This window comes from Macaca nemestrina, chromosome 19 (assembly GCF_043159975.1).
Source record: "Macaca nemestrina isolate mMacNem1 chromosome 19, mMacNem.hap1, whole genome shotgun sequence".
NCBI lineage: Eukaryota > Metazoa > Chordata > Mammalia > Primates > Cercopithecidae > Macaca > Macaca nemestrina.
In genome coordinates, this window is record NC_092143.1 from 59,254,907 (window position 1) to 59,280,378 (window position 25,472).

Below are 25,472 nucleotides of genomic sequence, written 5' to 3' on the forward strand. Positions count from 1 at the left end.
GAAAGAAGTGTCAAGTGCTATGTACAATATAAAGATAAACTCGTCCTGATCCTTGGGGCTTATGAGCTAAGGCTTGGGTGGTGGGGGTGGGCTACATTTCATGGATTCAGATAAAGGTCTTATGACTTTTTTGTTATATCTGCCGCTGCCATCACCAGCCAGTCTATAAGTTTGGTGCCTAGAGGAATGTGGTAAAAGCATAAGCCAACTCCTCTAACTGCATGCTAGAGGACACAGTAACATTCTGGAAGAATTGTGGAGGACCGGTGTGAGCCACAGGGGCGGGATGAGAAGTGAAGGGGTGGTAAGATGGCTAATCAAAATTGCAGTGTGTAAAGCAACAGCCAGCAAAGATGTTGATCTTCACATGGTCACACAGACGGGAAGTGGCAGAGTTGGAATGTAACAGGTTTTCAGAGCTTCAGATATTAAAGTCCTGGTTTCTTCCATTTCTTATAGTGCATCCCCAAGTAGTATTTATCTGCCACTGGTAGAATGTCAGACAATTTCAGATGGTACACAAGAAATCATTTTAACATTTATAACAAGCTAGGTATTGTTATTTTTTAATGTGTGTTCGAGATAAAATAATTAACCCATGAAGCCCACGATTTAGTAAATATAATTGCTTAGAAACATGGTTCTCAATACTGGTTGCATGTTATTAATAGAATCAGTCAGAAAGCTTAAAAGACACACACACACACACACACACACACACACACACATGCACACACAAACGATGCTGGGTCCCATCCCAGATCATTGAATCAGAGTCCCTGAGAAGTTCTGATAGCTTATAAAAGTTCCCACAGCCCACATTGGGAACCACTACGATAGCCTGGGATTTTTAAGGAAGCATTTTTTTAAGTGAGGAGTTTTAAATAAAATATTTAGTAAATAATTTCAAAGTGTGTAGCTATGGCAAAAACAATGAAAGTCCTTTGTTGTACTGGTAACTGAAGTTTGGTAAACATTGTACTCTGTCATGGTAGGTAGGCTCCTATTCTATAAGACAACACTAGAACTAAAGAGCAAAGATAAGCAGAGACATCCAAAGAAGAATGATGAATGTGATAATGTACGAAGAGAAAGACTCATTATTTGGACATGCGCAGACAGGGATAAAAGGTGGAGGGTCTAGGGCAGTACATAGTAAAAATAGCAGCTTAGATTTGGGAGTTCGTTGATATGAACGTCCTTTCCCCCAATATACAGTTCTGAGTCTTCCACCCTGTGGTTCAGAAATGTCACTTTTTCCTTTTTCCCAGTTGCCTTTTGACACCTCTACCCCCACGACTGAACCTTGAAACAAGTAAGGAATAAAAGGATGTAAAGAATCTATAACATCTTCCTGGATAGGGATTACAAGTGACTTTTAGTCTTCCCACCTATTCCTTCTTTGTTGTTGTTGTTGTTGTTGTTGTTTTTGAGATGGAGTCTCACTCTGTTGCCCAGGCTGGAGTGCAATGATGTGTCCTCGGCTCACGGCAAACTCCACCTCCCAAGTTCAAGTGATTCTCCTGCCTCAGCCTCCTGAGTAGCTGGGGTTACAGGCACATGCCACAACCCCCAGCTAATTTTTGTATTTTTAGTAGAGACGGTGTTCCACCGTGTTGGCCAGGCTGATCTCGATCTCGAGCTGCTGACCTCAAGTGATCTGCCCACCTTGGCCTCCCAAAGTGCTGGGATTGCAGGCATGAGACACTACGCCGGACTCTATTCCTTCTTTTATTCGTCATATCTTCATTTATACAACAAGCATTTATTGAGCACCTACTATGTAGTAAGTTCTTCTTGCTTTTAATTATAGTCAGAATTTTTTTCAGTGAGCATGTATTATCTTTATGATATGATCAAACAAATCTTAAGGTTACTTCCATCTTAGGAAGGCACATGACTGACCATTCTCCAGTCACCACATAGCCAGACTCCACGTCTGAGGAAGAAGGGGAGCCCAAAGTCAGACTCTGGGAAGTAAGGCATTTTCAGCCACACCTGAGAGCCAAGAAAAGTTGTGTGAGAAAACCCTGGAGATGTTTCCTGTGTGAAATGGAGGAAATAAAACCCATCCTGCAGCACTGGAAAAGCTGCTCAAGCCCCTTTTCCTCTAGTCTTTCATCTGTTAAATGGGGATAATGATACTTTGTGTTTACCTACCTCAGAGAGGCATTATCAGGTCTATTTAAAGGCTCTTCCGATGAAAGCTGCTGTGTAATTACCAAGAACAGCTATGATAAAGAAACCTAAATACAACAGCAAATCAGCTGGAACAAACTCTCAAGGGAGTTTACTTTGCTGGAAAATTTTAAGAGAAGGGTAGCAGCTCTCCTTGGGGGAGTTTTGGGTACCATTCAGGCTGGAAGTTTAGGGAAGGCTAGCTGACTTTCAAAGCTTCCTTCTGGCCAGGCCAATTACTCGCAGTGGAGGGCCCTACCTCTGTTTACTTCTTCCCCATGATCTGAGCAGTTTCCATATGAAATTCCCCTTTCACATTTCTCCAGATCTGGACCCACAAACTCTTTTATCCCTCAAATGAAATTCCAGGAAAACATTTACCAATAGGAGAAAAAAAGAAAGGAAAGAGAGGTTGTAATAAGTAATTGGGAATTCAATGGTTTTTATGAAGAGGACTGATGTAATTGATTATTAATGTTTGGCTTTGCTAAAATTCATTTGACAAAATATGTAGTGTAGATTAGATGGGGATAGGGGCCCAGAAAGCAGGGCTACCACTTTACAACAGCTCAAGGGAGAACCGACACAGCTGAATCCAGCTGATGGCAGCTCGGCTGGAATGAAGGGAAAGATTTAAGAAATATTACAGCCTTAGAAACTATACAATATAGCAAGAAAATGGAAGAGTCAGGGATACCTTGAAATTTTGCGACTTGGATATCGTAAGATTTGGTGACTATCCTAACAGAGGCAGCTGGCAGCAAAGAGAGTAAGTAGATTATATTGTATGAATGAGATCTGAGTCAATACCATTGTAGGAAGTCCAGTGGTTTTATATTTTTGTTAAACTTGCTTATGCAATCAACGTTCTGGCTATTTATATACAATGTAACATATGGTATCTGCAAGGCTTCTAAGCAATAAAAACTCCATTTCCAAAGATGAATTTTCAAATGAGTACTTTGTAAAGTTAATAATTACACATAATAATAATAGCTATCATTTATCAGTTTTGAACTATATAAATATTTTGTTTCTATGTAACCCAGATTTCAGCTGGAGGTGTAACAGATCTGGTAAAGAAATTACTATGAACCCCTATAATCCTATGGCCTGTGGAAAACCAAAACTATTTTGGTATGGTCTAAATGTTTGGGTCTGCCCCTTAAAAATTCATACCTTGAAACCCTAATCACCAATAAGATAGCATTTGGATATGGGACCTTTGGGAGGTAATTAGGTCATGAGGGTGGGGCCCTCATGATGGAATTAGTGGCTTTGTAAGAAGAGAGAGGAGAGCACACACATGTGCACTTTCTCTCTTTCTCCTCTCTCTCTCTCTCTCTCTCATTGCCCCCCTCACCATGTGAGAACATAAATGGAAAGTGAGCCCTCACGAGGAACAGAATCTGTCAGCAATCTGATCTTGCACTTTTCAGCCTCCAAAACTGTGAGAAATAATTTTCTGTTGTTCAAGCCACACAGTCTATGGTATTTTTGTTACCGAAGCCTGAACTGACTCACACACCCATCCTCATGTCTGTGAGTCCCTGGAGCTTGTGTTTTCCTGGCCTTTTCTACCTCCCAAATCACTCCCATACATTGCTGCTGTACTATCAGATGTGCAACTGCCCATTTACTGCTTTTATGCAATACTAACCTATCAAGAGTTTAGTAAAGTCCACTGGAATTGGGAGGACATGGGAAAGAGTCGAGACTTCTTTCCATTTTCCACAGCCCCTTCCTACTGGATTATGTTGAAAGTATCAATATTTTCCCCCTTCAGTATGCAGAGACATTCATCTTTCAAGCAGCACAAAGGGCCTTTCATTCGCTGCAGGGACTGGCTCTACAAGGTGGTTTTTGTTACAAGCAGAAGGCATTTATTTTCCTATTACACCTAGATGACTTTGTTTAACCCTTACAACATTCTTGTAAGAGGGTACCATTATTCTCACTTTACAGATGAAGCAACGGAGGTTTAGAGTCAATCCAAGGAGATAAACATAAGAAAAGGTAGAAGATTTAAATCCAGGTCTGGTGACTCTTAACTTGCAATTAACTTGGCTTCTGAAAGATGGGATAATGATTATCTACTCTGGATCACTTTGCTGCTTCAAAACTGCTTCTTGTTGTTGTTGTTGTCGCCATTTTCCTTTTTTCTTTTAAACTTTTTTTTTCAATCAAATCTCCATGTTTCAAAAAACAGTCATACACTCCCAAAGACCCTATGCAGAGAATTAAAGTAAAAATTCCAATGATTTAGTATCATTTCAGGAAGAACGAGTTAGCATAATTAAAATAACAAAACCACTGAAGTACAACTCTTTATTATCTTTAAGTTATAAAACTGGGATGGGGACATAGGCCACCTGCTTGTCAAACCTGCAAATTACATAAAGGAACAGATAATACTGATGATAATGAGGATGAGGATGAGGAGGATAATGATGATGTCAGTAACTATGCAGATGATGATTGTGGTAATGATAATTAGCATTTATTGAGCACTGTTTTAAATGCTTTACATATATTATGTCTTTTAATTCTGAAAATTAAAGATGCCTGTGCCTTAGATCTTGTTAGTGTTATCCCTATTTTATAAATAAGGTTAAAGAGGGGCAAAGAGGCCAGGCCCAGTGGCTCATGCCTGTAATCCTAGCACTTTGGGAGGCCGAGGCCGGGGGATCACTTGAGGTCAGGAGTCAGAGACCAGCCCGGTCAACATGGTGAAACCCTGTCTCTACTTAGAAAAAAAATAAAATAAAAGCCAGGTGCGGTGGTTCATGCCTGTAATCCCAGCACTTTAGGAGGCCGAGGCGGGTGGATCACCAAGTGGAGACGGTGAAACCTCATCTCTACTAAATATACAAAAACTTAGCCAGGTGTGGGGGCGGGCACCTGTAGTCCCAGTTACTCGGGAGGCTGAGGCAGGAGAATGGCCTGAAACTGGGAGGCAGAGCTTGCAGTGAACCGAGATTGCACTACTGCAATCCTCCCTGGGTGACAGAGTGAGACTCCATCTCAAATAAATAAATAAATACATACATAATGCAAAAATTAGCCAGAAATTGCTTGAACCCAGGAGGCAGAGGTTGCAGTGAGCCAAGATCACGCCACTGCACTCCAGGAGACTGGGCAACAGAGCAAGATTCCATCTCAAAAAAATAAAAATAAGAGGGGCAAAAAGGCCAACCTAAGTTCACTTAAAACAGCTGAAACCAGGCATCTCACCTTAGCTAAGAGGTCCGCACCCTTAACAACTAGGCTACTTTGCCTCAAAGACTGTGATGGCTTCCATAGATGTCCCCACTAGGGTGGAATTAAGTACCACAGTGAACAAGGAATTTACTCCTCTTGCTCCCATTATTATCTCCAATTCTTAGAACACTACCTGGAACATAGTAGGAACTCAATTAACAATTGCTAACTGTAAACGAATTGAAGCAAAGTGTCTATATCAGTAGAGGACAAAAAATGTTAAACAATAGTCATGCATAGCTGTTCAAAATATCTTAATTAGAAGAAATATAGGATAGGAAAAACTTGGCTTGAAAACACTTGTTTTTGTTAAAAAAAAAAAAAAAATCGATATTGATAATCAGCTAGAAGCTGAACAGGGGCCCAACATTGCACTGCTAAAAGACTACTGTGATTTTAGAAAGCCTTAAAAGAAAACTGGTATTTTAGTGTTCTTTAGTCCGTGGCCTGTTAGGAACTGGGCGGTACAGCAGGAGGTGAGTGGTGGGCGAGCTAGTGAAGCTTCGTTTATATTTACAGCTGCTCCCTATCGCTTGCATTACCACCTGAGCTCTGCCTCCTGTCAGCATCAGATTATCATATGAGCGCAAACCCTACTGTGAACTGCACATGTGAGGGAACTAGCTTGTGTGTTCCTTATGAGAATCTAATACCTGATGATGTGTCACTGTCTCCCATCACCCCTAGATGGGACTGTCTAGTTGCAGGAAAACAACGTCAGGGCTCCCACTGATTCTACATTATGGTGAGTTGTATAATTATTTTATTATGTATTAATAGAATGTAATAATAGAAATATAATAATAGAAATAAAGTGCACAATAAATGTACTGCATTTGAATCATCCTGAAACCATCCCCCTGGTCCATGGAAAAACTGTCTTCCATGAAACCAGACCCTGGTACCAAAAAGGTTGAGGACCACTGCTCTAGGAAACCTAGGTAGGTTTTTCAGCTCAGAATAAGAGGAAAAAAATATATCTAACACAACTGTCCAACAACTTTTAACAACAGAGTGTATTTGAAAATCTAAGATTCATTTCAAATTTCCAAATACATAAGAATAATTACTTATTTAAAAAACTATTAGAAGGATTTCTACATGATGTAGGGGCCTAGACCAAGTCAGTGGCTCCAACTCTGGCTATGTGTTAGCATCAACTGGAAGGCTGTGAAACGGCATTGATTTTTTAAGACTCATCCTATTGAATCATAATCTCTGAGAGACGAGAAGTGAAAATCTATACCTAGAATCCAAAATTTCTAATGCCCTCAGTTGATCCTGGTAACTTGCTAGGGTCTGGGAATCACTGAACTAGATTGCCTCAAAGTTCTCTTCAAACTCTATGAATTAATGATTCTTAGAACATTGCAGAATATCTTCTTTCATAAATGAGAATTATTTGTTACCTGTAAAATGAATTTTGCCTAAATGTGCATTGGTGAATTTAAAGTGCCAGCATATCAGCTGATTTCTTAAATAGGTTAAACGTTTTTTTTTGCAATCTAGTTCATGAAAACTTTTCTCATGTATCATGGAAAGGAAAACTTTATCTGGCCTGTTTCCCAATTATTGAAGTTCCAAATCACTGAAATATAAATAAATGAGATTTTACAGTACTTAGAACACCAGTATGATGAAAAATGTGTTTACACCAGGAGGTGTAGGTCATCCTTCAATCATTCATCCCGGGAATGCGTGGTATGCACGCCAGCACTCACGCATACAGACGCACACACACGCCCAAATGTGACACATGGTAAATGTTGGGCAGTTACTGGGATGGAACAAAGGAGACCTTCAGATTCCATCGCCTTTGCAACCTTACATTTTTCTATGCAAGAATCAAGGAACTCAAATCAAAGACATTCAAATATTATCAACCACGATATACTCAACGTTTTGTTTACATTTCTATTATTCCTTGTCTTTCAATACATACTTTGGTCTGGGTTGGGCAAAATGGGTAAAATGAAGAGTGAAAGGAATATTTTAAAATAATAAAAGGTATGAAGAGAACATATTAATTTTGGCTAAATTGGTTCCCTATGTATAGAGCTTCTAAAAAGTATAATATGTTGCCATGAGAAGAAACTCTAGTGATTGCAATGAGGCTACATTTATAAATTTTGACTAATCTAAAATTAAACCTGTAAAGCTCTGCTGGAATTATTTAAAAAAGAATAATTAAAACCCCCTTCAGCACAGTTAGTTCAGCTTCTCTTCATTTTACTTTTCTAGTTCACAGGTATCTTTTTTTATGGTGTTTTCAAATTGAAGTTCACACACATCAAATAAATAGTATGATAATCAGAAGTTCAGTATTCAATATGCATTCATTATTAACTGTCGTTATTGTCATTGTCACTATTATAATTGCGCATTGTAAAAAGAATGGAAGCTTTTCCACAGGAATTATTCACGTGTATTGCTTTCTAGGAGTAATTGAATAGTTGACATTGCATTTATATCAAAGTAAAATATGTGATGGTTATTCTCATTTGTATTATTCTTAAGCAATAAGAAATGTAAAGTAATCTCCATTAGGTTTCTTCATTTGGATTCAGAAATCTTCATAGTTTTCTGTAATGTCCAAATGTGTACTTTCTTATAACAGCTATGGGAACTTTCTCTCCTCTCTGTAAAATGGAGAGTTATATCTACCACGTTGAGCTGTTGTGAGAGTCAATGGAGAAAATAGTGAGAAAACCACTCAAATGTGTTTTGTTACTTGATGTGTTCTTTCCTCTTTATGATCCAACTTCTTACATGTTTTGTCTTATTTTGGGTTTCGATTTGATTCATCTTCACAAAGTAGAGCTTCAAGTTTTATTTAGAATTAAATAATATTGAGACTGGCTTGGAAAATTGAATAACACAAGATTTAGAGAAAAAATTAAGTAAAATGTCATGACAAATTGAATGAATGATGATGTAAATATAACAATGCAAAAGATTTGGAAGGCATCTTGATTCACTAAGAAAGCCATACATAATGGCTTCAAAGCACTGCCCCTTTGTAGAAAACACACAGCCATTGAGGGTAAGTAGGATTTCCTTTTCCTCCACGTAATTCTTTATTACAGTGTCTGCAGAGGCCTGAGTAGCTTAGAAATTTACCTTAGTTATGTGGAATCTTTCTTTGCTGCTATGCTAGCTAGCCCTTGAATCATGTCACTGTTGGCGGGGTGGAGGGTGTTACCATTTGCCCACCGTTCACTGGCTTTTGTATTTGTAGTCAGTCCAGTTCTTAGAGGACAGATGGCAATGGCTGGCAATCTGGGCAGAGAGAACAAAGACATTAGATCCTCTCCTTATCAGCAGAGATGGTCCATCTAAATCAGGATGGAGAATCACCAGTGTAACTTGTCCAGGGAAGTTCCTCTTATCAATGAATGAAATGACCTTACAAACATGTGTGAGTCATGCATTCATCTCCCTTTGCCATCCATTAAACACATTTTTTTTTGAGATGGAGTTTTGTTCTTGTTGCCTAGGTTGGAGTGCAGTGGCATGATCTCGGCTCACTGCAACCTCTGCCTCCTCAGTTGAAGCGATTCTCCTGCCTCAGCCTCCCAAATAGCTGGGATTACAAGCATGTGCCACCACACCCAGCTAATTTTTTTTTTTTTTTTTTTTTTTTTTTTTGACATGGAGTTTTGCTCTTTTTGTCCAGTCTGGAGAGCAATGACACAGTCTCAGCCCACTGCAACCTCTGCCTTCTGGGTTCAAGAGATTCTCTTGTCTCAGCCTCCGAAGTAGCTGGGATTACAGGCGCCCACCACCACACTTGGCTAATTTTTTGTATTTTTAGTAGAGATGGGGTTTCACTATGTTGGTCAGGCTGGTCTCGAACTCCTGACCTCAGGTGATCTGCCTGCTTTGGCCTCCCAAAGTGCTGGGATTACAGACATGAGCCACCACGCTGGGCCCCATTAAGCACATGTTTTAAGCACTTAATTTATTTATATACTAAAACATATTTAATTATGTTGCTTTTGCACAACCACCACTTCAGTGAGTTCTTTCCTCTGTGTCCATCCTGTTGATATTGATCTACCCCCAACTGCAGTCTGGTGGCATGTGGACAAGTGATGTTAGGACAGCCACAGAATCATGACTTCCAGTTGAACAGGTCTGTCTACACATGGTCATTTGCAGCAACCTAAAAAGAGTATTTGTTTTCATCTTGACTTCTCTTACACACACAGAGTAGTTGATTATTTGGACTAAAGACTACAATAAGAAAAAAATATTCATATATCAGCTCTGTGGCCATGTATTTAGGAGATTATATAGCATGTGAATTATGCATGTATGTTTTCTAAATGAAAGAGACGTACTGACTGCACTGATTTTTCTTAACCCCTCTTGCAAAAACACCCCAATCACTGAAATCCTCCAACTACGGGGGCTCTTTGCTGTTGTAACAACTACTAGTTGTTTGCCAACTACTAGTTGCCAACTACTAGTCTATAAGGCATATGGGTACAGTTCGAAGGTACTTCAAATTCAGAGTTTGGGTTTGTTTACCTTTTGGCTCAACTATATCCACAGAGTGGCAGAATTAACACTGCAAGTTGCCATCATATTACTCCTTCCTCTGTAAGTACAGCTCCCTCTATCGATGAGTGTCTAATATGGGCAATTCTCCAGAAGGTATTTTTCCCACTGAGGCATAATAATGCATTCAATGGCACCAGAGTTTCATCAAAGGAATTCTCTTGTTCCCTTCCTTCACAGGGAGATGTCATTAACTGTGTTAACTCTCCGAATGTTAGGTTCTTAACCAACAAACAATGCTTCTCCACAAGGGCATACTTCGCCAAGCATTCTTGAATCAGAACGAGCTGAATATGTAATCATAGACTCAGAGCCATGCCATGGCTTGTGATCATCACTAAGAGGAACCCTTTTGTATTTATTGACTTTTTTCCTTCAATCATTGTTGTTCCGTTTCTTCCACCACCACCTTGAGCCTTTCAGGTACATGAAAAGTTCAATTATATGTAAAGCGACTGTTAAATCAGCAGGCCCTTTGTGGGGGTCTGGGCCTCCTCTCCCTGCTTCAAGCACAAGTGTGCTCAATCCATTACTGTTCCTGAGGATTGTACATCCATCAGGTCGAGTGTGCCGGCCAGGGTGCATCTTACAGCTTTTACTGCATATGAGACATTGCAGGCCTTTCTCAGGAACTGCCAGGCGGACTGGGAATCACAGTCACGGTTAATAGCAGCGAATTGCCAGCTCTTGATGGGTGGGTAGTCACTCCTTTCAGTGGTTGCCCCCTGGGGGAGAAGGTAGAAAAACAGAGGGAGGGAATTAGAGTGACTTTGCACAGTTGAGCAGGTTCATGCCGCTGGATCAGTGGCAAGCATTGGCAGGGCTCCACTCTGGGGAGGCTCACAACAACATCACAGTCTCATTTTTACCAATTGGTGCTGCTATATCGCCAGTGGTGCACAGGGGGAGAGCAGAGGGGAGGGGGAGAGCAGAGGGGAGGGTGAGCTGGGAGTGGGGGAAGGGGAAGAAGGCAGAAGTCTAAGCTAAATTAAACAAACAAAAAAATGCATGTTCAAACTGGTTAACCCACCCCAGTTAGCCCTGTGCTACTAATTGTACCAAACTGGTATTTGAAGTTCCCTGGGTGATTAAAGAGTTGGCTCACAAACTCCCTGCATAACCTTAATTTTTTCAAGGTTCTTTGAGTGGAGAATGGCTTATAATAATGATTTTGACTAATACGATTTTTGACATGCAACTTTAATGCTTAACCTTAGTACAACTCCAGAGCATTTCATGTGTACTCAGCTGTAAAGAGTGATGATTTAAAGGGATAATATAAGAAAAAGGTCGTTCTAGAATGAACCTCTAACAAATTGCATAAAGGGAGCTTATTATTCTATGAGTATGGGGATGTGCAGCTCTTCTGATCATTTTTCTGCTTGGTTCAAAAAAATTGTTGAGACATGAATGGGGGAAGAAACAGGAAAAAATGAAATAGATATCTGCAAGCAAGGAACATTCTTTGATGGTTATGATTTCGTTGCCACTAAAAAGATTCTACAATAATGTGGTTATTCATCTCCTCTTTTGTTTTGGGTGAAGAATTCGCTCTAACAAGAAAATGCTGTTATTGGTTGGAGGGCTGCCTCCTGGACCGGACCGGCTCCCCAGCAATTTGGTTCAGTATTACGACGATGAAAAGAAGACGTGGAAAATACTCACAAGTGAGTGCGTTATTTATTTATTCACTCACCTATTTATTTCAGGTTAGAGCTGTCTTGATGAATTTGAAAACATGGTTAATCAAATTAGACATTTTATTGATTTGTTCCCCTTTGGAGGTTTGTTTATGTATCACGGGGGATTTAGAGTAAAAGACTAAATTAACATTGCAGAGGTGGCCAATTTGGTAGTCGAGTAGGCCTAGCCTAAAATCACTGTACTGGTTTATGTTTCTGTATGTGCTGCCATGGAGGGTGTGGGGGAGGAGCAAAGATCTTCCCCCCAAAATTCTTCTGTTCTTTTTGTTGTTGTTCATTGAAAAGCAAAAGGTTGGTTTGTGGCACTCACTAGTAAATTTTCTCACATCAAAATGGTTGTTTAGTTCATTGTCTCTGTAACTAACATTCATTTTGCTTTTCAGGCATTTTTGCTCATTAATATTTAGTCTGTGGAACTGGGTGTTTAGAGAAACGTCCCCTTATACTGCTGCATAGTTTGAATGGAGAGATGTATTTGTGGCCTATTCCAGCTGCAGGAAATTGTGCTTGCAAACTTCTACCCGGGATTCTTCTCCTCCCCTTCTTAAAGGGCAATTGTGTTTTACAGCAAACCTCTTGCCTTGGGCACTGAGATTTGGAACTTATTGTTATATTGGTTATGATTCCCAATCGGACTCACTCATGGAATCAAAAATCATCGTTTCTTGAGTGCAGCAGGCTGTGTGCACCAGTCCCCTCGTGGGCACAGTGGCTGCACTGGTCAATAAAACTAAATTTTAACTGTCAAAATTGCCTAGAGCTGTATAGATAAAATAATAAATGAGCAATTTTAATCCATAAATCAAAGCCATACATTTGAAACCAACAAAAGCGAATGTTAGATTTTCTTATTGCATGTGTCTTAAACAGTTACATATTTTATCATGTTTATTTTTCAAAAATCGTTTCCTTTCCTCTTCCTGAAAGCCCTTTAAAATAATAGAAACTGGACAGCAGTTTACCCATAAAAGCAGAAGAGGAACAGAGACATGTGTGGTGGTGCTTGAAATAATACATTTTGGAGCTGGCGTCCCCCAGCGAAACCTGCAGTAGCATTGTCCAGGAACTGCAACAAGAAAGCTCCCTGGACACCAATGCGCTACGGCTGTAGTAAAGAAGTAGTGGAATAGTAGCAGTGAGATTAAGGAGAAGAAAGAAAGAAAAATAAGTTACTGATGTCTTAAAATGATTTTTACTTGTCTTTTGGACAAAACTACCATTACTAGTGGTTTAAACATCTGAATGAGCGGCCAAGCTGAATTTTAAACGTTCATCAGAAACAAAAGCTAAAGCAAAACCAAGGAATTTATTTTTTAATACTTGACCAATAGCAAAAGCCTGCATAGAAAGAAGCATGGAGACTAGGAGGAGGAGAGAGAAAAGAGGAAGGACAAAAGATTCTCAAAGAGAGATGACAGAGCGATAATACACTCAACCAGTAAATGATATTCATTCATAAATCCATTTGTTTTCCCAAATACACCAAGCTAGGTCCAATTTGTTACTTGCTTGACATCCTTCAGTAAAGACAACAAGATTAATTACAGCATTGTGAACAATACCTTAGAAAAGTCTTACGTGGATTTTAAACCTTGCTCAAAGATAGGTTGATTGTTAAACATTGTCCATACTGGGGCATTTTCGAGCATGAAAGGGGAATCTATTAATTACGCTAGGATAACAGGTATAGACTGGAACATATGGTCACCTTACTTCAAGTTTTCACATTGCCTGAATTAACTCTCCGCTTGGAGGGATGTAGGAAGAAAACATGAACTTTGAATCAGACAGACATGGTTGCAAACCCAGATCTAGGACCTTGAGAAAATCATATAAATATTGGGAGTCACGGTTTCTTCATTTTGTGCAAGTCACTGTAGTATTTTTAAAATAAAAATGGTGCTTATAAATCATCTAGCACATAGAATGCACTCAAAAAATTGCAGGTACTACTGCTATCATTGTAACATCACTATCAACATTAGCATAAGGACTGACCTTTATTCCTAGAGGCATCAGTGAATCAATGCAAGCTCTCCATGCAGACAAGTAACACAGCAACAGACATACCACTTCAACCCACTGCCCTGGAGTAGGGAGCATATTCTCCATAGTTTTCATATGTTAGATTTAATAATGTATGGATTAAGAAGTAAAGAGAAAAAGGTATCTGTTGACACTATTTATTAGATTTGAAATTGAAGGAAATAAATTGTGTGTGTGTGTGTAAAGTTCTAATAATGGGAACATATTTAAAGATCTTGAACTCTTTTTCTATACTCAGACATACTTATGGCTTTGAAATAAATGTTTACTCTACTTAACAATGTTCATTTCACTGGGACTTGTATTTAAAAATATATAGTTTATTACCTGCTAGGCTATGACTATGTGGCCCCAAGTGAAGGCATATTTTTTACATTTGTTGAAGAAATGTAGACAGTTTACCTAGATAATTTCTGCTTTTTGTTTTATTAAGATATCTTATTCTGCAAAACTGAAAAAGGTAACTGATAGATTGCTATGCTCTGGGCCATGTAATAATAAATGAAGAAATCTTTCTCATCAGAATCCCAGATTCTTCCCAAATTTAATAAAACCTAAGGGTTTGGAGAACTTTCCACTGCCATTCTTTTTGCCCCAGAAGAAATACTAAGCTAATTTGTCAGGGAATGGAAGATGACAGCTAAAGGTAGGAGACAGTCCCCTGGTTTGGGGTCTACTTATTTGTTGGATGACTTTCTCCATGCAAACTAACAAATTACCTAGCAGATACCTAAAACATGAGGGTGGCTGGAGTTTCTGAATCTCAGCATACTTTGCCCACTTACGTTGAGCAAACATTTCTCAGTGTGCCACACAGACATGCTCCTCTTAGAAAGAGGCCAGCCCACAGGCAGGTGCACATATACTCACTCATGGGAGCCGCCACTCCATTTACACACCTTATATCACAGAAGAATTAAGAGGAAGGCTAGTTTTCTTTAGATCTTATCCTGTTATGTTATTTATATTTCGGAAATATGGTGTAAGGGGTACACTTAAGTAATAGTGAGTTGAATGGGGTGGAGGGGAATAGGAGTGAAAAAGTGGGTCTATGTAACACAAGGAAAACAACATTTAAATAGCAGGCCAATCAGTTGTTCCTTTCCCAAACAGTAAAGGAAACAATTATTCTCACCGAAAAGATTGTTTTGGTAACATGCTGGCACAGACTGCATGTTTATCTTCCTTTTTGGAAAAAATCATTTCATATATCATCATAAAAACTGATTATAAAAAAAGCTTCTATCAGAAAAGTATGGAGAAATAACATGTAAAAATGATGCAACATCTTTTTGTGAATGTGGAGTGTTAAGTAATAACATTATAAGTTTGGCATTGTTGTTCTCTCGCCTGTTAATAATAAAAGGGAAGTAGAGATGCACTTTTGTTCATCTTTATTTCTCAGCACTGCTTTTCTTGCATCTCTCACTCCTGCACGCAGTCTCCCGTTTCATCTTAACTTATTAGAAAGCAGTACAGGAGACATGAATACTAAAACGGCCAATGCAAAAATCATGCCTCTTGCACTTTGCAGGCCCTAAATCCTCTGTGCAAAGATTAAACAGAACAATTTCTGGGGCTACCGTGTACTTTGGATAACAGATTTCTTATATATCAAAGTTTTTATGAAGTCCACATGTGGAGACCCTTTGTATTTCTCCCCACAGGGCAGCACTGGAGAGCTCTCCATTCCATTTTTATTCCCTGTGGACCAATTTCTTTACTAATGGGCAAGGTATTTTCCAGGAACTGGCATCCTTTTTCCAACGTTTCAAATAAGACATTCTATTTATTAGTTATTCCTTTGTTGCCTTTTGTGACCAACAACAGAAAAAAGGGGACTTTAAAGTACAGATTTATCCTTCCATGTACCAATGATGACTTCTTTTTAATAACGTTAGAATGAAAATTATGGAGCTAAGTAGAAAGGCGTGTTCCTTCTCTTGATAACTCTTAAGTTCTCTCTGTTAAACGTAGAGGAAATGCCTTTTGTTTCTCTCCCCTTCTGTTGATTTACAACTCTTTTCTCTTCTTTGTAGTGGAAGGATTTGGGAATTCTCTATTGTTCAGTTGTGAACACCCAAAGGAAACTGTTGGGTGGTGGTTTCCTAGGTTGTCTCCTCTGGCCCATGAACGACATTTAACGTGATCCCATCCAAACAGGAGGAGTCCTGGGTCTGGTTGTTATTTCTTTCTTTAAGAGGAGTCACAAAGATCAGAAAACTCATGGATTCTTCACACTTTTGAAAAAATATGCTTTCTATAAGTGGTGATGGAATAGTCATAAGCAAACAAAGCTTGTATAAGACTTTGAACTTCAGTTCTAAACGATAAATATAGGTTTGATCATATTCAGTAGCCAAGCAATGCAGAATGGTTTAGTTGTTGCTTATTCAGGGAATAATTAATATACCTGCATGCTGATACATTCAAATGGACTTTTTTCCTTGGCCCTTCTGTTTCTTGATTTCAGTTCATTTCTCTTCCCTAAGGATATAAAGAGAGGAAAGTAAAATTAGTCTAAACCTAATAATCATTTATCATTATTTGTCTTGAAGAAAATAAAATGTAAGGTAAATTAAGGGCTTTGTACCTGTGCGTTTCCTTTATTCATATTATCTTTATTACCAAGAACTAAAACCCACAAACCATTTAATTTAATGTTATTTCTAGACAGGTAGGTAGAGTTCATAGATAGTGCATTTCTCATTGCAGGAGAACTTCAGAAAATGACTCTGAAAGTGCCTAGGAAGAATTTAGACTTATTTATAGACCTTATTCCTTTATGCAATAAGCAATTATTGAATACCCACTCTGTGTTGGATGGTAGGATAGAACATGCACAAGATAATCTCTCCTCTCAATAACCTAAGGAAGTAATTATAATACAGGGTGCTAAGAGATACATAGAGAAATTCTAGGGTGCATTGGGAACACGAAAAGGAGCCTCTGATGTAGATATGAGAGGTTAGGAAAGCTTTCCTAAAAGTAACCATCTGTAACTCTGAAAAAATGGGTAGGAAGTACCTAGACAAAAGGTAGATGGGGAAGTATTTTAGTTAAGACCACTCAGTATTGAGAATGCCAAAAGGCAAGAGGGAGTATAGTGTCTTTTGGCAACTGAAATAAATTTGTGTATCTATAGGAAAGTCTGAAGTTGGACTCATAAGTGATGGGGCTGCAGAATTAACCAAGAACCTTATCACATGGAGACTATTTCAAGGAATTATCAAGACAGATTCAAGAATTAAGAATTGCAAGTAGGGATACCCCTCTAATTTTTGTTTTCAGTATTACTGAAAACACAGTGATATAAATATTACATAGAGTATCATAGCAGTTGGTGTCTCTTAGCTTGGAATTTTTTGTTTCAGTTCATGGAGCAATCGTTTCCATGGCTTTGGACAAAGAAGGAGAGACAATTGTGTTTGGACTTTTTAAATATGTTAGCATCTAATTTTACCTTCAATGAGCTCAATTCTAATTTGAGATACATGGCTGCACATTGCTATATATCTTGAATTATTTGCTACTGTGTATTCATGCACCAGTGCATTAGTGGATTTCTCATAGATTTTTAAGAAAATATGTGTGGTGGTCACTCCAAATACCGTATTTCAAGGAAGATGGGTACCTAGAAAAACTGGTTGACCTTCTTTGGCCATCTCTCATTTATTTCTGGCTTACACCTCTCTTGAATATAGCAATTGTTTTTTCTCCAGAGAACAGCATGTGTACAAATAATTCTGATACCTTCTTTAGACACAAGCTGTGGTATGTGCTACTGAATCTGAAATGAAGGAGGTATGAGTCACGCAGGCTGTTTAAATTTGCTGTGTGTCATTCCTGGGCAAATTACAGACTAAGTCTGGCAAACCATTGAATGTGAGTACTGAAAGATTAAATGATCTCCATGCCCAACCCTCTCATTTTACACACTCATTTCATTCATTTAACAAATATAATTGGTATCTCCTATGTAACAGAGATTGTGCTAAGCACAGAGGATACCACACTGAGCCAAAACAAGTATCACCATGTTAATAGTTTAGAGAGGGAAACCAGCATTAATATATAATCCCAGGTAGCAATATATAATAAGAAAATGTGATAGTGCTCTGAGAGAAGGGTATAAAATCTATAAGATCTGGCAATGGAGAGTCCTGATCTAATCAAGGAGTCATGGAGAATATTACTAAAGAAATGGCATTTGCACTGACAACTAAAGGATGAGAAGGAGTTAGGCAGTGTGCCGGTGAAGATGTGAGATAAGATTGTTCCAGGTTAGTTAATAGTAAAGGCAAAGATGCTGCAAAAAGAAGGTGCACGGCTGAACTCAAAGAGTGAGGGGGAAACAGATAGGAGATGTAGCTAAAGACACCAGCAGAGACCAGGTCGTACAGGAACTTCAGTGGCGGGCTCACAATTTTTTCATTTTGGCTTTTACTTTAAGTTATGCAAAGAGAGGAGGTGCTGTATACCTAGAGTCACACAGTGATTTAGTGGAAGGGTAAGGAACGGAACACTGGTATCTGTGTTTCCATCAAACTATGCTGCTCCAGATCCCACACCAATTCATCTCACCAAAAAGTGCCATTAGTCAAAAAGTCCAAACAGATGAATGGAATTTAATCTGTGCTCACCCATTTCACCCATGAAAATCTAAATGGATCCAATGTATTTGATGTAGTACCATGTTCATAGAATAGAGTAGAATAGGCTAATTGAAATAACAACCTACTCTTAGAGGTCAATAATATAATCTTGGTTTATGGACTAAACTGCAAATTACGATGTTTAAGTGACAAAATTTGCATTTAAGATTATGGACAGACCACAATTCAATGCAACTTCTTGACATTTTAACTGTGTCTTGGAAGCAACATAGTGTCAAAAATGAAACAGCATGTGCACACACACACACACACACACACAGTAACATCTTTAGAGACAGATAGACCTGAATTGAAATACACACAAGATATGTGTTGACTCTGTGACTTTGGGAAACTGCTTACTCTCTGATCTTTTAATCTCATCTGCAAATTAAGAATAATTATACTCACCTCACAGGGTTATTGTGAGAATTAAATCAGACAATACAAATAAATGTCCAGGCTCAAGATCTGGAATCGAGTTGTTCCTCAATACATTTTTATTGTATTTTTGCTAACTTTGCATTATTTTTTAGCAAAATAAAGAAAACCAAAATATTGAATCTTATCTTCTGCTCATCTAAAGTTTGAGAAAGAAGACACAGTTTGATTCAGAACGAAATCTCTATGTCTAGCATGAAGTTTATGTGTATCAGTCAGGATGGGCTAGATTATGCTGCAGTAATAAACAACTCCAAAAGTCTCAGGAGCTTAAACCAACAAGAGAAAATGATTTCTTGCTTATTCTACATGTCCAACACAGGTCGATAGAGAGCATCTGCTCTGCAGAGTCATTCAGGGATCCAGGCATATGGGGGCTCCATCTTGACATTCATTTCCACCATGGATGCAGCAGGGAGAAGAAAGAGCTGCAGGGTCTTGCACTGGTGATTAAAAGTGACATACATTATTTCTTCTCAGTCACAGAACTACACCCCATTTCAGGGAAGCAGGAAAGTGCAAGCTCACCAGGGTTCAGAAGGAGGAAAACCAGAGAATTTTCAAACAACACAATGTGATTATCCTAATTATACTACTAGACATCAAATATTCAGTGTACTCTTCTGCTGTGCTCAAAGCACTCTCGCCTCTCCTCCAAGGGGAGATTACCCCAAATCATCAAGCTCACTGTGGAGGATCTCTGAGTGAGAAGAATAGTCATCCCAACATCAAGCTGATTTGAGACTCCTCTTGACCCGGAATGAATAAACTAAAGAGACTAATTATCTAGTCCCTCACACATAATGCACCATGATGGAATAGGGACAGGATCACCCCAGTGAACACATTCATTTGGAAAGACTGTAGCCATTTGGCAATTCTACCAAATAGACATTTTGAAGGGCACCTGTCCAAGAGGTGGGTTGTGTACCTTGATTAGGGTCCTGCCCAATTCTGTTCATTATTATTATTATTTTTTTTTGAGACGGAGTCTCGCTCTGCTGCCCAGGCTGGAGTGCAATGGCAGGATCTCAGCTCACTGCAAGCTCCGCCTCCCGGGTTCACGCCATTCTCCTGCCTCAGCCTCCCGAGTAGTTGGGACTACAGGCGGCCGCCACCTCGCCCGGCTAGTTTTTGTATTTTTTAGTAGAGACGGGGTTTCACCGTGTTAGCCAGGATGGTCTCGATCTCCTGACCTCGTGATCTGCCCGTCTCGGCCTCCCAAAGTGCTGGGATTACAGGCTTGAGCCACCGCGCCTGGCCCTGTTCATTATTTTTTGTTGTTCTCCCATGGTCCCTGCTTCTCCCCGTGGGAGATCCTTCTTTTCCCGTTATCTTCATTGGCCATGTCTGAAGGGACCCTGATGAATATGCTCTTCCTGGGAATGGAAGAATTTGCTAAGTACATTCCATGTCTGTAAACACTTAGAGGACCATAGTGGTTTTAGGCATCAAATTGTCAACAGCTTCTTTTACTCAAGGCTGGCAGTTCTTTCGGCAATTAACTCTCAAGAAAACTTAGCTGTTTTCTTATGTCTCCAGCTACTCCAAGGTCGGTGACCATGCTACATTTCTTTTCTGGTAAACTTCTCAGATTGCTTTTTCCTTTGTTTTCTTGTGCCCCTCTCTCTCTCTCTCTCTCTCTCTCTCTCTTTCTCTCTCTCTCATCTTTCTCTCCCTTTCTCTTTCTCTGTCTCTCTCTCACATACACACCACCACCACCTAATACTCTTTATATTTCTGTATCTGTAAGACTTCAGTGGGAGAGTTTCCTTTTAACTCTTTTCTCTGAATTTTTAGAATTTACTGGTGGTTGTCTCAGCCTTAATTGAAACTTTCTTCTAAGACATCCCAACTCAGTGAAAGTCACACCTTTAATTTTTTTCTCTCTCACTAAGCTGAGTTTTAACTTACCTTACCCGATGAAATTGAAAAACATCCATCTTCCAAGGCTACACACCCTAGATTTCTGGACTCTGTTTCCTTTCAATACTGCTCATCAATGGGCCAGCTTTTTCTGAGATCATCTCTTTTTTTGTAAATCTTGCCAAGTCCATCCAACAGCAACCAACACATAGAATCAACATTCTGTTTTCAACCTCTTCCCTTGGAAGTAGAAGTTCATTAAATAACTGATTAGCCTTCCAAGTAAGAGCAAATAACATTTGTACCCAGTGATGTTTCTCACCGTGATATCCATTTCTATCTTTCCACTCTTCCATCTCAGTTTCCTTATCAGCCACTGGACATTCCTTTTAACAGCAATTGTATCAGTCAGGTTAGGTGGTGACAGCAATCCCCAAATCTTAGTGGTTTATGTAAGTAAATAGTTGTTTCTTTTCATGTCACATGTCTATTGCAGGTTAACTGGGAGCCTGTTCCACATCTTCTCATTCTAGTCCTCAGGTTGATAGACTCCACTATTTGACATATGACCATTTTCATGGCAGAGAAGAGGAAATGTCACACTGACTCTTGAAATTTCTGCCCTGAATAACATGGTGTATCAGCAAAAACAAATTGCTTGGCCACATCTAATTTCAAAGTAGCTGGAAAAGTGCAATCCGTCCAAGGTCTCAGAAGGTGGATAATCAAAATATTTACTGGCCCCTAATGTTTATAACAGTGCACCCTTATGTTCTCAAACATTTGTTTCACTCTTCTTGTCACATGCAAAATATTCTCACTTCTCCCGTGAGGGGAAGTTATTAGTCAGAATACAATTGTTCCATGTATCTTTCTATCACTTTCTACATAGTTTATTGTCAGGAATGATATTCATTACCAGGATGTAAAACCATTTCTTTTTTCTTTTTATTCTTTTGAAATGGAGTCTTGCTCTGTCTCTCAGGCAGGAATGCAGTGGCACAATCTCAACTCACTGCAACCTCCACCTCCCGGGTTCAAGCAATTCTCCTGCCTCAGCCTCTCCAGTAGCTAGGACTACAGGCGTGTGCCACCACACCCAGCTAATTTTTGTATTTTTAGTGGAGACAGGGTTTTGCCATGTTGGCCAAGCTGGTCTTGAACTCCTGACCTCAGGTGATCCACCCGCCTCAGCCTCCCAAAGTGCTGGGATTACAGGTGTGAGCCACCACACCCAGCCAAAACCATTTCTATTAAAAGGAAGTTTAGAAAAACACTCTGAATATTATTATGATGCATTTTGAGTGAATTTTTTAAAGTCTTATTTCCCTCAGATAGTTTTAATATGTCTGAGTTTATACAGTTGTCATTGTTTCTAGTATTTATTGTATGTAAACTATTATACATCTAAAATATAGTTATGAAAATATGTATATATATAAATTATTTATATAGATATATACACATAGATCTCGTAGAACAGGATGGTTTTCAACATTTAGAGAGACCTCATTTAAAAAAACAGCTGAAACGACTTTCTTTTTTTTCAATTTATATTTTAGGTTTGGGGGTACATGTGAAGGTTTGTTACATACATAAACACATGTCACAGTACATATTATTACCTCACTCAGGTATTAAGCTCAGTACCCAATAGCTATCTTTTCTGCTCCTCTCCCTCCTCCCACCCTCCCCCTCAAGTAGACCCCGGTGTCTATTGTTTCCTTCCTTGTGTTCATAAGTTTTTATCATTTAGCTCCCACTTATAAGAGAGAACATGCAGCATTTGGTATTCTGCTCCTGCATTAGTTTGCTAAGGACAATAGCCCGAAATGACTTTCAACATGACAACAACAACAAAACAAATAGATAATTTTGGCCAGCAATTATTATGGGTACATGTCCCCATCAAATAAAGACGTAATGAAGGCAAAGTACAAATAAGTCAACTGTTTCTTTTCAAATCCATGAGGTGACTCTATGGTGACATCATTAACTAAACCTACATTTTAGGAATAGCCAGCCACTTGGAATTTTTGGTTTTGTGGATCATACATAAATTGACTCCATTGCTGGGGAGTGTATGATTACTCTACAAGCAAACCTTTCTAGTCATTAAGTGTCTCCGATGGAGCAAAGAGCTGTGCTGATACCTTAAGGACCTGGCCACATTTAGCTGGGCTAAGGATGGTTTTGTGAAAGGGGCGTGCTGAGCAGACACTTTCATACCTCTGTGCCTGGTTGTCAAGGCAGACGACCGCTCCTCACAGCGTGTTCTAATTATGAATCCTACCGACCTGCCTTGCTTGGTCATTAAGTCTTAATTTATTTTTTAAAACATTGAGATTGAATTCTAGTTATTTAGCTAGAACAATAATCTTTGTGAGTTTCAAAGACCAAAATGTTCCCACATTTTTATGTTGAGAACCGCAAAGCACTTTCAGAAAACCCTACTGCTAAGGCAATGATGTATCACTTTCACTTTCATTATATGTTTTTAATCAGAGCGTGACTTCACACTAGACAAAGTGATGCTTTATGCATGGTCTCACTTGTTTTTGCTAAAATCTTTTGACATGATTAATTTTACTTTAATGCTTTTGTCTTGTTGTAATGGTAAGGATGATGGGTATAAACCAGACAAAAATACATGCTTTTCTATTATAATGCCTCTGAGCATTAAAAATATCTTATATGAAAGGGGAAAAAATCACAGGAGACTGGTCTGACTAGAATTAAATTTCTTGCTACCTGAACACAGAGTACATGAGATTTTTGTTTTAATGGCTCAGTCATTGTTTTTGGTTTTATTTTTGGTATTTTCATAGCAATTTATTCATCTGTATGATTAGATCTGAAGAGGAGGAGAGAGATCGTAGCTCACAGATTTCTTGATCTCATTTGTTGCTTTGCAGCATTTCCCTCCTTCACAGTGTTAAGGGAGCAAACATTAACCAATTCTCTACGAGGTCCATCTCCAGCAGATCAAGGTGAAGCAGGATATACTTCTCCATGCTGATCTCTGTCATTAGATATAAGCCAGTTTCTGGCTATACTGATTTTCAGTCTAAAAGAATTGAATATAGTAAATACCCTTTGTTCAAACTACAAAAAAGCAGTGATGTACATGACTTTAAGATGAAAACAACAGACCATTCAACAAGTGAGACCTGCCTTGTGTGCAGCTGTTGAAGTGTCAATTCTACCATATTCTCTCTTCCTTTTTCCTTAATGAATTATGGAGTTGCTTGTCTGTATTACAAGAGCATCTAAGTGTAGTGAGTTGAACTGTGTCCCCATGAAAAGAGATAAGTCCTTACTCCCAGTACCTGTGAATGTAACCTTATTTAGACATAGCTTTCTTACAGACAAAAGCAAGTCAAGATGAATCCTATTGGATTAGGTTGGGTCCTAAAACCAATGATATTATGACAATGACATCTTTCCATTTTCTACCCAACCTGTCTGCTTACTGTCCTTGTCTCCTAAACAAATCCTATTACAATGTAAATATCATCTAGCGCAGGCCAATAGCACTTTACACAGGGATGGAAATGTCCTGTATCTTTGCAGTCTAACATGGAAGTCACTAGCCCCATGTGACTATTGTATGTATTAAATATGACTAGTATAACTGAGAAACTCAATTTCTAATTTTATTTTTTGTAATGAATTTAAATTTAAGTAACCCCTGTGGCAAGTGGCTTCTGTGTGAACAGCACAGCTCTAGGTAGTAGAGAGTTCACATTCCCACAGAGGCACTGCCTGCCATCCTCACCCTGCCCATCTCCCTATAGGCAAGGAAACAAATAGGTGACCCCCACGAAATAAGGAAAGTCAAAGAACACCCAACAAACTACGTGTGAGCCTCGTTCTAGGTACTGAGATTTCATCTTTTGGCTTCTCATTTTCTCCTTCCACAAACCCCAACTTCTAGGTTACCTGTAGGATTCGTTTTCCAGGGCTGCCATAACAAAGGACCACATATTGGGTGGCTTAAAACAATGGAAATTCATTCTCTCACAGTTCTGCAAAGTAGTTGAAATGAAGGTGTCAGCAGGGCCGTGGTTCCTCCAAAGACTCTAGGGGAGAAGTCTGGATCTTCCTCTTTCCTAACTTCTGGTGACTTCCAGTCCTCCTTGGTATTTCTTGATGACAGCTTCATCACTTCAATCTCTGTCTCTTTCTTCACATGGGCTTCTTCCCTGTGTCACTCCTCTGTATCTCTGTGTCTAAATCTTCCTCTCCTTTCTCTTCTAAGACTTTAATGCTGTTGTTTTGTTGTAATGGTAAGGATGATGGGCAAAAATGCATCCTTTTTTTTTTTTTTTTGACCAGGCAAAAATACATCCTTACCATTACAACAAGACAAAAGCATTGGCATTAGGGCCTACCCTAATCCAGTATGACCTCGTCTTAATGATTTTATCAGTAAAGACTCTTCCCAAATAATATCATGTTCACAGGTACTGGGAGTAAGGACTTGACATAACTTTTCATGGAGACACGATTCAACTCATTACACCTAGAGAATGACACACATAAGAAAAAGGTATCACAAAATTCTAAGCACTTCACTTGCATTTGTTAATTTAATTCAGACATCAGCCCTCTACCATGGTAGGCACTATTATTTTTCTACTTAAGATGCAGAAATAGAGGCACAGAGACATTAAGTAATTTGCTCAAGGTCACACAGATGGTAAATGGCAGAGCCAAAATGTGTACCCAAATAAAGCTTCAGAGCCTGCAGTCTTTG

General features: G+C 39.0%; 2 protein-coding genes across 3 annotated transcripts in view; one reads left to right on the top strand and one right to left on the bottom strand.

Moving 5' to 3' along the window:
• Positions 1–25,472, top strand: part of LOC105498372 (kelch like family member 14) — a 101,014-nt gene that overhangs the window by 19,279 nt on the left and 56,263 nt on the right. For both annotated transcript variants that reach the window (XM_011770443.2, XM_011770445.2), the window contains exon 3: positions 11,548–11,669. In XM_011770443.2, coding sequence (XP_011768745.1) covers positions 11,548–11,669 — 122 coding nt within the window. The remainder of the gene's footprint in view (positions 1–11,547; positions 11,670–25,472) is intronic.
• The window catches only part of LOC105498364 (uncharacterized), a 308,776-nt gene continuing 291,609 nt past the window's right edge, over positions 8,306–25,472 (bottom strand). Inside the window, exons 8-9 of the transcript XR_011616971.1 lie at positions 16,165–16,238; positions 8,306–10,727 (exon numbers count right to left, since the gene is read on the bottom strand). The gene's annotated coding sequence lies outside the window, so the exon portion shown is untranslated. The remainder of the gene's footprint in view (positions 10,728–16,164; positions 16,239–25,472) is intronic.